Consider the following 13,824-nt stretch of genomic DNA (forward strand, 5'->3'; position numbering starts at 1 on the left):
ATGCCTCACATTATTTAGAATCCTGTCCAAAACTATACATTTTAAAATTGTTTGTTTGTTTTAAAAACATTAATATTAGTTTTTAATATATTAAAGACAGAATGACAAGTCGCACTTTATACTCATTGAGAGATAAATTATATTTGCTAAAACTTTCAATATATTATAAAATTCTTCAGTTTAACTTTTTTCTCCTAAAATCTACCGTATTTCTTTTTTATGTACAAACCGCCCCCCCCCCAAAAAAAAACCCCACAACAACAAAAAAAACCCAAAACAACACACCCCCCCCAAAAAAAAAAAATTAAACCCCACCTACAAAAACAGACCTGTCATCACATGAAACATTGTACTACTCTAATTTGATACACAATTTAAGGCATGCTCATTGTTTCCAGATTTCAAACAACACCATAATATTCTAGAACAGAAGTTGTTCCATCAGAGTTCTAATGTCCAGGAATATCTGACTTTTTTGGTCTTTGGTGAAACCCTTGCTCATTTATTATTTGTTCATTGTTTTAGACGAAGTGACAGACGGCAGCTGTGGTGGCAGCACTCATGACGAGGCAGGATTTGTTCAACTTTCACGAACACATGCCCCGAGTTCAGCCAGCAAAGGTTTTGCTAACGTTCGCGAACTATTTGATTGGATTTCTAAAGTGGTACTTCGGTTTACTGTTTAGCGTAAAATCAGCGTGACGTAAAAATCAGTCTAGCGAATGTTAGCGCCAAGCGGTTGACTGAACTTACGCCGGATATCATCACTGTTATAAAAGAGATTCGTCAAAGCATGTCATCACAGCTGTGCCTATTCAATTAAGCTCTATTCGATGCTAGTGTTTATTTAGTAAATTTAGTCAGGAGTGACAGTCCTCCAATATAAAGGATGTCCGAAAATTTCAACAACACTTAGTCTTATAAGTAAACTATGAAATTACTGTAACATATAACATTAAGGTGTTTCTAAGTTATATATTATTAGGCCTAATTTAAAACTTTATTGTTTAAAATAATACGTCTCTTCTTATTTTTCTTTACTGAGATTTCAAGATATTCTGATATTTATATTCAAAAAATGCTTCAAAACCCAGCAAAACTTTTGTTAACAATACTCACTCATCAGCTTCATGTTTACGTTTCCTGAAGAAGAAAAAAAATTAGTCTTACACTTTACACTTGAAAACGTTTTATGTGACAGAAAGGAATGCGTTGATAACCTGCAAAAAGCGAACCAGCTTTGATACAAATTTCAATCTATCCAGTCTATATTTTCATTCATACAACTGATTAATATACACAAAAATAAAATTTAAACTACTCTTTTAAGCATAACTTAATACCAAAAAGCCAATGCTTTACCACTGGGTCACATCTCCCCTCCCCCACCACATGCAAAATATAAGTCAGATAGTCAAACCTAGGTGATTCTTAATTAATTTTCAGGTTTATTATTTCACGTTCCTGTCCGTGCACCACGACTGGTATATCAAATGCCATGGTATATGCTATCCTGTCTGTGGAATGGTGCATATAAAAGATCCCTTGCTACTAATCGAAAAATGTAGTGGGTTTCCTCTCTAAGACAATATGTCAAAATTACCAAATGTTTGACCACCAATAGCCAATGATTAATAAAGCAATGTGCTCTAGTGGTATCGTTAAACAAAACAAACTGTTTAACTCTAAGACAATATGTCAAAATTACCAAATGTTTGACAACCAATAGCCAATGATTAATAAATCAATGTGCTCTATTGGTGTCGTTAAACAAAACAAACTTTTTAACTCTAAGACAATATGTCAAAATGACCAAATGTTTGACAACCAATAGCCAATGATTAATAAATCAATGTGCTCTAGTTGTGTCGTTAAACAAAACAAACTTTTTAACTCTAAGACAATATGTCAAAATGACCATATGTTTGACAACCAATAGCCAATCAGCGTGACGTAAAAATCAGTCTAGCGAATGTTAGAGCCAAGCGGTTGACTGAACTTACGCCGGATATCATCACTGTTATAAAAGAGATTCGTCAAAGCATGTCATCACAGCTGTGCCTATTCAATTAAGCTCTATTCGATGCTAGTGTTTATTTAGTAAATTTAGTCAGGAGTGACAGTCCTCTTTGTGACGGTGCAAGAACGATGACATCTCCAGTAAAGGATCTCCTCGGCAGTGGCTGTCATGGAATCAACTACATGTACTATTTTGCGATATGGACGATGTGCAGAGATACGGCCCTGATCACGTATTACGGTTTTGTCGGTCAGATTTTATACTTCTCAACTACAAAACAAATACATGTAATCATAAAAACATAAAACAAAAAGCTTACTTAAAATATGTATATCAATGGATAAGAACTCTGTGGGCGTACTTCTGTAACGTTAGAGTATATTTTCTACATACAGATGATGACATAAATCAAATAGGTATACACGTTCATTCGTTCGTTCATTCGTTCGTTCATTCATTAATAGTGTACTGACGAAAGAGAACATATATATGCATGTATATGTATATATATAGATACATACATACATACATACATACACTACATACATACATACATACATACATATATATATATATACATATATATATATATATATATATATATACACACACACATACATACATACATACACATACACACGTGTATATACATGTATATACACACGTGTGTGTGTGTGTGTGTGTGTGTGCGTGTGTGTGTGCGTGTGTGTGTGCGTGTGTGTGTGCGTGTGTGTGCGCGCGCGCGCGCACACGATATATATACGATATCCCACAAAGATATGCAAGAATATACTATTTATTACAACCCTCAGGGTGGTATTCTCCCAAGTTATTACATACACATTTAATATTAAAGATATTATTTTACACATATAAAGCTGACATTTTATGACCACACACTCGCACATATGCTCACTGACACACACATACACACGCGCGCGCGCTCATGCACGCGCACACGTTAAATAACAAGTGATCATTTTAAAAACAGTTCTTGGCATATCTTTATCTAATCTATTACGCCTAAATGCTGTGCAGACTGTTTATCTCCATTCTGTTCAAACCCACTTCATTACAGCAACCTGTTGGCGTTTGTTCGCGTTCGTTTCACCCACTGACCTATTACGAATAAAGGGGGTGAGTTCGCGCACGTGTGGAAGTCACCGCAGACAAATGGAACACCTCGATTTTTTACCTGCCTTTCGCCCATTATAACAGGTGACGTCACTTTCTCTTGTTGTTGAGCAGACAGCCTCGCTCTCGAAACATCACGTGTGTTTTGGTTCTATAAAACTCTGATAATGCTATTGCACCTTACAAAATCTCTTTTTACAACAACCTACCACATTCAGTGTTTACTTGAAGCAGGTAAAGTGGTTCTTTAGTTCTTTAATTATTTGCATGTTTTGAAAGATTATTTTTCTGTTATCAATCAGATCATTTGTAAATATTTATATTGGGCATTGACTATAAAATGTTATCATTTTTTTAATAAATATTTTTGATATATTGACATTTGGATAAAAAGTCAATATATTCCATAGTAGCTGGTGGCATTAATAATTAACATTAATATACAGTTATTGCCCATTGTTCGTAAATATTGTATCATTTCTTAATCTGAAAAAAACTATTTTTTAATATATCAAATTATTTTAAAATAATTCCAATGTCATTTACACAAAAAGAAAATGGTATTAAAATGTATATATTAGGCCTCCCGACAAATTTGGCTAAAAATTAAATGAAATATTCGTTTAAATATATTGACAGTGCAGTTTACATTATTTGTATTGTAGTAGTAGTAGTAGTAGTAGTAGTAGTAGTAGTAGTAGTAGTCGTCGTAGTAGTCGTAATAGTGGTGGTGATGGTGATGGTGGTAGTGGTGATAGTAATAATAGCAGTGATATTTACCATGACAAGATTCTCTATGTATGTTTATTCAACATTAATTTGATCAGCGCAGTTTTAAAGCATGTGTTTTCGAAGAACAACATGGTACCTTCAATAACATTCAAACAAAAAGTACGATTGTCATCGAAACTAATAATTATGCCATATAAGTTCGCTATCGGCACAGTTCGAAATGGGAAAGGCTATATACTTCGGGTATATATAAATATGTCAGGCCAGAAAGCTAAACGACTTATTCCTTGTGACGAATAAAACCACCCCATCTCTACCCTACTTAACATGTTCTATCCCCGTGGTGTGATCTGAATAGTTAAATAAAATAGAATTATTATATAACTTGATCATTTTTGTAATCTTCTTGTTCACTGATTTATCAGAGAGCAAGAAACTTAAAAGCATTTAAAGAATGCGCTTTCGTGGCTCTTCAGATGGAGGAAGTGTTTCTCTATTAAACAGCGGATCGAGTTGACACACTGCCAGGATTGGATTCCAAGTTAAACAGCCCTTTATCTTCGGTGGCATAAAGAGCATGGTGTTCTATATTCCTGGTAGATTATGTTAGTAAACAAAAGTCACGTGCGGTGCTGGCGGGCTATTTTTAACCTTTTCAAATCGGAACTGGACCGAAATACGCAGTTGGCAGCACTAGCAGACTCATTTCTGGCAGACATATCGTTGACATGGCAACGAACTGTTCACATCTGTTATATTTTGGTGGGGGAAGTTGGGAGGCAGGAGGGCACTTCTCTTGTACATTGAACCATGTGTTTTACAGAGAGATCGTGTTACACGGTAGCTATGTTTTCGCTCTCTGACTCTGTGTGTGTCTCTCTCTCTCTACGTTTGCAGGGTGAGTTATGCCAGCCTGCTTCATGACGTCAACACATCGCGAGATTACCGTCGAGAGGCTCGTCGGCACGGTAATGGCGACAGCGCCCTCTATCGCCCAGCCAGCATGTCCCGCCTGTCCGGACGTCGTCGCCCAGAAGGCGATTCTCGAGCAGCTCTTTGACCGCAAGTTCGTGGAGGGCGAGTACTGGTACGTGTTGCTGGCGGAGTGGATCGAGCACCTCAAGAAGTACCTGGGCATCTCGAGCACGAGGAAGTACTACCAGAAGCGCGTCTCGTCCCCGCCGGGGCCCATCGTAACGCGGCGCGACTACGCGCACACGGTGGACGCGGTGCACGAGGACGCGTGGCGCATGCTCGTGCAGTGGTACGGTCTGGCGGAGGGACACAAGCCCATGAAGCTGATCGTCTACAGCTACTCGCGAGCCGCCGAGATCGAGCACAACCTCAACTCGTTCAAAGTGATGCTGACCACGTCCCCGCTGGAGGACTTCCACAACGTCAGATTCAGCAAGATGGAGAAGGTGGGCCACGTGGAGGCCAAGATCCGAGACCTGTACCGCATCCCCAAGAGCCACGCGTCCAGACTGTGGGCCAAGGCGGACGTCGACAGCGACTGGAAGCCACTCTTCTGCAGGGACAAGTCGATCGGAAAGTGTCTCGAGATCGACTCCGACTTCACGCGACCCATCTGCGCCCTGGAGGTCAACGACGGCGACGGCGTTTGGAGCCACAGCCCCGAACACGTCGAGGCCAACTACGACTTCCCCGTGGGCCCCCTCTACGAGCACAACCTGTTCGAGGACGTGACGTGTGCGTGGGAGGTGGACATCCACGAGCAGATCGAGCAGATCGGAAAGGTGTTTCTCGAGAAGCTGCACGCCAATTTCAGCGGCTTCGTGATGCGAGCTCGGGAGTACGTCGACGACCGGGAGAACCACGTGCGTGAACGGGAGCGGGAAATCTGCGACAGAGAGACGGTCACGGACAGGCTCAACGTCAGACTGCAAGAGAAGGAGCGACATTTGAATAACGAAATTGTCAAGGTGAGTGATGTAAAGCTGTATCCCAACCGGACGCGTGCGACGCGAGCGATGCGAGCGACGCGATAATATTCATATCCTAACCAGACGCGACCATAACGACAGTCTTGTTTTTAAAATTGTTATCAACAGTTGAAACCGCCAAGTAAAAGTTGTTTGATTAGTATATAGAAACAAAAAATAGACACAATTCCTATCGGTATTGTATCGCGCGCTCGACTATATCAATCTGTCGCGCCGTACGCGGATGCAGTAATAATTGAAAACAATGGTTTCTAAAAAAAAAAAAACCCACCAACAACCTAACCGGCAGCGAGCGATTATTTTTGAAATTATTGATTTCAATTGCAGTATCCTAAAGCTGTATCCTAACGGGACGCGGACGACGCGACCATACCGACAATCTTCTTTAAAAAAAATTGTTATCAGCAGTTGAAACCGCCAAGTAAAAGTTGTTTGATTAGTTAATATATGTTTGTCGCTCGTGTCGCGCGACAAAAAATAGAAACAATTCCTATCAGTATTTTGTCGCGCGCTCGAAATGAACCAAATGTCCATAGTTTAAAAGTTACAAGCTCGCCTTACCAGAGTATAACAGTATTTTTGCTAATGATACATACAAACAACTAATTTTAATTAACTCGAATATTATCGCTATCAACTTTATTGTTAGTGGCCTTTTAGAAAGTAAACGTTTTGTGTTTTGTTTAACGACACTACTAAAGCACATAAATATATTAAATACTTAAAACACCACCTTAAAATGTGTTGCGTTGTCGTTTAAAACAAAAACTTTCTTTCTTTTCTGTATAGGGGCGGATCCATGAAATATTTTGCAGTGGGGCGGGGGGACAAGGGGAAAGTGAACATGGAACCAAATGGGAAAAACAAAATTAAAAGTGGGGGAAACGGGTCACTTGAATATTTTAGGGGTTGACGGATTCCCTGGTCCACCCTAGACCCGCCTCTGCTTAGCTTCATTCAGCAGTGCGATAGAGCGCTCGCCCAAAGTGCTTTCGTCGTAGGATTCATTCAGCAGTGCGATAGAGCGCTCGCCCAAAGTGCTTTCGTCGTAGGATTCATTCAGCAGTGCGATAGAGCGCTCGACCAAAGTGCTTTCGTCGTAGGATTGAATCACCTCAGTGGACCCTTGCTCTAATTGGGGGTTTTCCCGCCCCAATCAGTGCACCTTGGCTGGTACACCAAAGGCCGTGGTATGTGCTGCCCTGTCTGTGGGGGAAACTTCATACAAAAGACCTCTTGTGCTGATGGAAAAATATAGCGGGTTTGCTATATATATGTCAAAATTACCAACAAATTTACATCCAACAGTCGATAATTAATACATCATTGTGCTCTAGTGGTGTCGTCAAACAAAACAACATCCCCACCCCTCTAAGAGTATATGTCAGGTTTACCAAATGTTTGACATCCAATAGCCGATGATTAATAACTCAGTGTGTTCTAGTGGTGTCGTTAAACAAAACTATAAAACCCTTTAACTTTTATTCCTTAGTGCGAGCAGACGATATCCGAGTACGAGAGCAGACGACTGGAGCTGGAGAAGCAGTACAGCGAGCAGATAGAGACGGCGGAAAGGACGCTCAGACAGAGACAGGACGAGTTCGACAGAGACAAGACGGAGCTATGCAAGGAGAGGGAGAGATTTGACGCAGAAATCAAGGTAAGCTCTACAGCAGTGTCTCCAAAAGTTAACATGACAAGAGAGAGAGAGAGAGAGAGAGAGAGAGAGAGAGAGAGAGAGAGAGAGAGAGAGAGAGAGAGAGAGAGAGAGAGAGAGAGAGAGAGAGCGACAGAGACAAAGAGACCGAGAGGGTAAGCTAGCACTTTGCCAATATCTCCAAAAGCTATTTGGCGACAAAACAGAAATATGTACGGAAAGGGACAAATTTGACACAGAATCAGGGTAGCCTGGACAACTTATCACCGAACTCTAATATTTAACTATCTAAAACGTGTACGTCAATATCTCTAAAAGTTAACAAAAATTAAAAATTCACAATATAAACGTTTTCTTTTAGACTCGTTGGATTGCAATCAATGAACTCTTTGCGCCAATTTCTAGAAAATAACTTGCCACAGTCTATATTCCTTTTCATTGTCTCGTATGTAGACTTTTTAAAACCACTGGAATCCTTGGAAATAATCTGTTAATGAAATTTTAAAAATATATTCACATTTTTTTTTATTACGTGTATATTTATTATTTAAATACTTATTTTTAGAAAAAGGTTTTTGACACTATACTACGTTTGCCTTTGTTGTTTTATTTAATTAAACTTAACCTAATAGACCGGCCTCGATGGCGTCGTGGTTAGGCCATCGGTCTACAGGCTGGTAGGTACTGGGTTCGGATGCAGTCGAGGCATGGGATTTTTAATCCAGATACCGATTCCAAACCCTGAGCGAGTGCTCCGCAAGGCTCATTGGGTAGGTGTAAACCACTTGCACCAACCAGTGATCCATAACTGGTTCAACAAAGGCCATGGTTTGTGCTATCCTGCCTGTGGGAAGCGCAAATAAAAGATCCCTTGCTGCTAATCGGAAAGAGTAGCCCATGTAGTGGCGACAGCGGGTTTCCTCTCAAAATCTGTGTGGTCCTTAACCATATGTCTGACGCCATATAACCGTAAATAAAATGTGTTGAGTGCGTCGTTAAATAAAATAAAAAAATCTTTTTCTTTCTTAACCTAATATTTGTGAATACTAATTATATAGAGCGTATCCTTCGACAAAGATGCTATGTAACTGTCTGGTACAAACATCTGGTTTGGATCAAAGATCACCGATATATGAAGGTAGCAAGTTCAGGAACAAGGAATAATAAACAAACAGCACATGTCTGGTGCGAAGTAAACTCACTTCTCTCACACTACATTAAAAACAGACATGATTATGGGTTTAGCTGGTATAAACCTCATCACTTACAATTACAGTGGCGGGGTCTTATTTCTGTCATAGAAATATTACACACGCCACAAACACGCTAGCATCTTCTGTTACAAAGACGATACTGCGTCTGCGTGTGACGTGTCTTGTCAGGTGATGTACCAGTGTATGCTTGATGCTGAACATCCATTAGTTTGAATGCAAGTCAGGGACCAGATGTTCAAATGTTAGTTCAGTTTAACCAGTGGTTAACACACATGTTGAAAATCAAGGACTGGATCAATACAAATAATACATGAAAACAACGTTGAAACATGATTTAGAACAGCCGAAGGTATCCATACAAAATCAAATCTAAAGTTTATTTTGTATTTGTGATAAAAATAATTAATGCAAAACTATTGGACTAACCCAGGATTAATTTAACTAGGCTTTGAAAAATTGCATCAGCGACAACGTGCAATATAAAGCCCCAGTCACACTGTCAAGGATCGCTGGAAGGATCCACGTCGGATGAAAACCTCACGGATAACCCCGGATAGTGGTTTATCAGCGGTGCCCTACGGATGCACCACGGTTTACTAAGGTTTTCGACGGATAATCCAAGGTTTATTAAGGATAGGGGTTAGTTGACAACGGGAAGCGCTACGGGTCGCTACGGATCACCAAGGATCGGTACAGTAGCTAACCCGGCGTCCTGATCCTTGACAGTGTGACCGGGGCTTTAACGTTCAAGAACAATTTTATGGTCAAGCGAACATGCTTTCCTTTTCTGATTTGCTGAACTCGACCCAGTATTTTCCGAACATTTCATGCACGCGCCACAAGATGGGCTGAGTGTGTAACTTTAGTAGTAGAGCATTCGCCAGATGTACGATAGCTCGTAGGATCGATTCCCCTTCTTGAACCCAATATGGTTTTGTTTCCCAGTTAATACCAGAACCCTACGACGGCTATTCCAAATCCGTTGTTAAAGAGACTGTTCTGAGTTTGCTACATTGTAACATGTTTACGACTAACAAATCCTTTCAGATGACTAAAATTACATATTAAAGACATTTTCTTGTTCAGAATATCAGTATCTGTAAAAACAAGATGTTTGTTATAAATATATGATATATATATATATATATATATATATATATATATATATATATATATATATATTACTACGAAGTAAATTGTATATGTAATTTTAGTCGCCAAAAAGGTTCTGTTAGATGGAACCGTGTATCAATGGCTGCAAACTCTCAGGACAGTCCCTTTAGATGCTTTTCTGTAAGTCAAAAAAACCCAGCGCATCAATTTTCTCTTACTGCTTTTAGGTAAGAAAAATCAATGTGGCAACAGTGGATTTCTTTTCTAAAATATGTTGAGGTGTTGTTACAAAAGCATAGATAACATTTTACATAGAATCGGCATAAATGTATATCCTAGGTATGGTGAATTGTGGGATGGAAGCAGTTCAGTAGACTCAATGAATTCTCCTAATTCACATACACATACCTCTATTAGGTAACATGTATTCCACATGTGTTCTGATGTATGTGACGTATACGTTGGTATTTACCGATTTACACATACATGTATCTAAATACCAAAATGCATATACATATAGTTTTGTACAAGTAAAACTCAGCGGTAAATATTTGATAAAGTCGTCTATTGGCAAAAGTTGACTGCGTCTTGCCTTAAGCCTGCTCATGCCATGTACATCTGGATAATCGATCAGAACTACGTGTTTTAAAATAACCATTTTCATAAATGTACTTTGTTATCAAGCTCCTTAAAGTTCAATGACTAATGTCTTCTGTTTCCCTCTAGTGCTGGGGTATCATTAAACATCCATTAAGTTTCCTTGTTTTTTTTTCTCTTTTATTTAGAAAATGTCAGAAATCTACCGCATCCAAGACAGCCGCATCAAGCTGGATATTGGCGGCCACCAGTTTACCACGTCAGTACTGACACTTACGAAAGACCCTCTCTCCATGCTCGCCGCCATGTTCAGCGGGCGTCACGAACTGAAACGAGAACCGGATGGGAGTTATTTTATAGACAGAGACGGCACGCACTTCCGGTACATTCTGAACTATTTGCGAGACGGGTGCATCAAGGAAGGTGTTCTCCCGCAGAGTGAGAGTGTGTGGCGAGAGTTGCTCACGGAGGCCGAGTTCTACCAGCTGGGTGGACTGGTCGAGTACCTGACGTCTCTCGTCTATGAGAAGTCGTACACTAAGGAAGGAGACACGTTTGTTTAACTTTCAGGACATGTATTAAGGAAGTAGACACATGTGAAAGAACATACACTGGAAAGATCGTCTGCTGCTTTTCGGAACGAGTAACCTGTGCGGCGATAACGGAGTCTCCCCCCCCCCCCCTCCCTCCCTCCCTCTCTCTCTCTCTCTCTCTCTCTCTCTCTCTCTCTCTCTCTCTCTCTCTCTCTCTGTCTGTCTGTCTATATCTCTCTCCCTCCCTCCCACTCTCTCTCTCTCTCTCTCTCTCTCTCTCTCTCTCTCTCTCTCAGGTACCCCACTCTCTATCTCATTCTTTCTTTCTATTTCTCTCTATTTCTAGAGGGCACTCTAATACCCGACATTTCGAATTTCCAGAGCTCTAGTTACTAATAACTCGTTACCAGAAAGGGTGCTAAAATTAATAATAACTCAGGGCGCAAAAATTAATAATAACTCTATTATGAAAGGCTCCCTGCGTTCAGCCAGAACGAGCGATGCTAACGTTCGCGAACTGTTTAACTGGTAACACGAAGCGCATAAACCAGTCTAGTGAACGTTTTTTTGCTTGGTCTGGCTGAATTCGGTCTAGGTGCTAAAATAGCGGACAGTTTAGTTTGCTCACGGTGTTATTAATATAGTTGAGTGATGACTCAATGTAGCGTGAGGTAAAATCATATTTAACTGTTGGGCAATACTTCGGTGACTCATCTTTCATGTTCAGGCAATTTTTAAAATTTCTTATATCAGTATTTTGGTAATTTTTATCTCCAGGCAATACATCAGATTGTCTTGAGTGGTCTTTAATGACTATTTAATTTAATGTCACTGGCGTTTTCTAAATACGATATTTGACGGATTAAAAATGCAAAGTCAGTCAAGGCGGAATTGTCATGTTTCGTTAGTCATAATAATGGGAGGGATTTGTTTGTTTTATTGTTTTGTTTTGTTTTTTATTGCTGAGTTAATATTTATTCCATCCACCATTTTAAATACGAGCATGCATATTGTGACTCAGGGCCTTGTTCGTTCATGTCGGTCAAGAATGAAGACTTAAACCCAAAATGTGGACACAAAATGCACCGACATTTCGAATAGCTCTACTGTGTTAGGCCCAAAACCTAGCCAGTTCTGAATCTGGATCTGGCGAGTAGGTCTATGGTACAAGTCAAAAAATAAACGCATTGAATTGAATGTGACAAAACATCACATCTGTTGTCGTTTTAACCAGTGCATCACGACCGGTATTTCAAAGGCCTGGTATGTGCTATCCCAAATTTCAACATATCCAGTCTATATTTTCACTCATACGATTAATTAATATACACAAGAATTAATTTTAAACTACTCTTTTAAGCATAACTTAATACTTAAAAGCGTGCACTTTAGCACTGGGCCACATCCCCCTCCCCCCCCCCCCCCCCTCTCCATGTGAAATATAAGTAACAGTCAAAACTAGGTGATGCTTAATTAATTTCCAAGTGTATTATTTCTCGTTCCAGCCAGTGCACCACGACTGGTATATTGAATGTTATGGTATGTGCTATCCTGTCCGTGGAATGGTGCATATAAAAATTCCTTTCCTACTAATGAAAAAATGTAGCAGGTTTCCTCTCTAAGACAATATGTCAAAATTACCAAAAAAAATTACATCCAATAGCCGATTATTAATACATCAGTATGGTCTAGTGGTGTCGTTTAACAAAACAAACTTTAACATTACGTCTGTGGCTGGCGCGAACTACAGATCTGACAGCAGACGACTTTGAACTTTCTGCTGACTACGTCTCAGAATTACCAAATGTTTGACTGTTCAAAGGCCGTGGTATGTGCTTTCCTGTTTGTGGAAAAGTGCTTATAAAAGATTCCTTTCTGCATTAGGACAAATGTAGCGGGTTTCCTCTGATGACTATGAGTCAGAATAACATCCAATAGCCGATGATTAATTAATCAATGTGCTCCTGTAGTGTCATTAAACAAAACAAACATTAACTTTTTAAATTTTAACATCGAACTTACGCTACATTCTGACAGCGCCAGACTGACCGGATCCAAACCTAGATTCGCTCTGTTTTGGCCTAAAGTAAATTTAAGCCACGATAGAAACTCGTAAACCTTTTAATAAGCACTGCGCCAGGTGTTGCTGTCGTTAGCTCTAGACGTGACTAGGTAACATGCACGTTTAGTCGATTATACCAGAAGTCGTCATTCGGAATAATAGCAATCTGTGATTTAATAATACAGTAATAATAATAGACGACAGAATTTGTGTTGTGTGTTGTTGTTTTTTGTTGAATTTTCAAAGATAGTGTTCTACAAACGAATCACTAATAGTAGTCACATGTGGTATTGTTACTAGGGCCTCCACGAGTCCACAATATTAGATTCGAGTACTCGAGAGTCAAACTCGACCCGGACCCGAGTACCCGACACTTACACTAGATGATGATGAGATTAAGGAATAAAGTTAAATAGAATTATGCATCTTAATTCCAGCGCTGATGATGGATGTCAAATCATGCCATTGTATTGCGTTCCTCACATTCTCATAGACCTATAATGTAACCAGCTGCTAGCATATACATTGCAAAATGACGTTAAAAATATAATTAAATGCACGGGTACTAGAGTCCTGTGAACGGACTCGAGTCTTGCTAGACTCGGCCCGTGCCCGAGTACTCGTGGAGACCTTATTTGTTACTGTGGAGGTTTTAAAGCGACTGTCCTGACTTTGTTGACATTTTCGGCCTCGACGGTGTCATGATTAAGCTATCGGACATATGACAGGTAGGTACTGGGTTCGCAGCCCAGTACCGGCTCCCACAAAGAGCAAGTTTTAACGAGTCAATGGGTAGAC

At 39.9% G+C, this 13,824-nt stretch overlaps 1 protein-coding gene across 2 annotated transcripts; it reads left to right on the forward strand.

Moving 5' to 3' along the window:
- Positions 1-3,238: 3,238 nt before the first annotated feature.
- Positions 3,239-12,161, forward strand: LOC121383423. Of its 2 annotated transcripts, XM_041513441.1 has the most exons (4): positions 3,239-3,388; positions 4,784-5,829; positions 7,343-7,510; positions 10,620-12,161. In XM_041513441.1, the coding sequence occupies exons 2-4, from the start codon at positions 4,792-4,794 to the stop codon at positions 10,992-10,994; spliced, it is 1,581 nt and encodes a 526-aa protein (XP_041369375.1). In that variant the 5' UTR covers positions 3,239-3,388; positions 4,784-4,791; the 3' UTR covers positions 10,995-12,161. The 2 variants fall into 2 exon arrangements, with proteins under 2 accessions (XP_041369375.1, XP_041369374.1); XM_041513440.1 differs by lacking the exon at positions 3,239-3,388 and having other exon boundaries at positions 4,184-5,829.
- The last annotated feature ends 1,663 nt before the right edge of the window (positions 12,162-13,824 follow it).

This window comes from Gigantopelta aegis, chromosome 10 (genome assembly GCF_016097555.1).
Source record: "Gigantopelta aegis isolate Gae_Host chromosome 10, Gae_host_genome, whole genome shotgun sequence".
Classification (NCBI taxonomy): Eukaryota; Metazoa; Mollusca; class Gastropoda; order Neomphalida; family Peltospiridae; genus Gigantopelta; species Gigantopelta aegis.

Coding starts and splice junctions, on each gene's coding strand:
- LOC121383423 (XM_041513441.1), top strand. CDS start 4,792: ATGCCAGCCTGCTTCATGACGTCAACACATCGCGAGATTACCGTCGAG. Junction 5,830..7,342: donor TGAATAACGAAATTGTCAAG/GTGAGTGATGTA, acceptor TTTATTCCTTAG/TGCGAGCAGACGATATCCGA. Junction 7,511..10,619: donor GATTTGACGCAGAAATCAAG/GTAAGCTCTACA, acceptor TCTTTTATTTAG/AAAATGTCAGAAATCTACCG.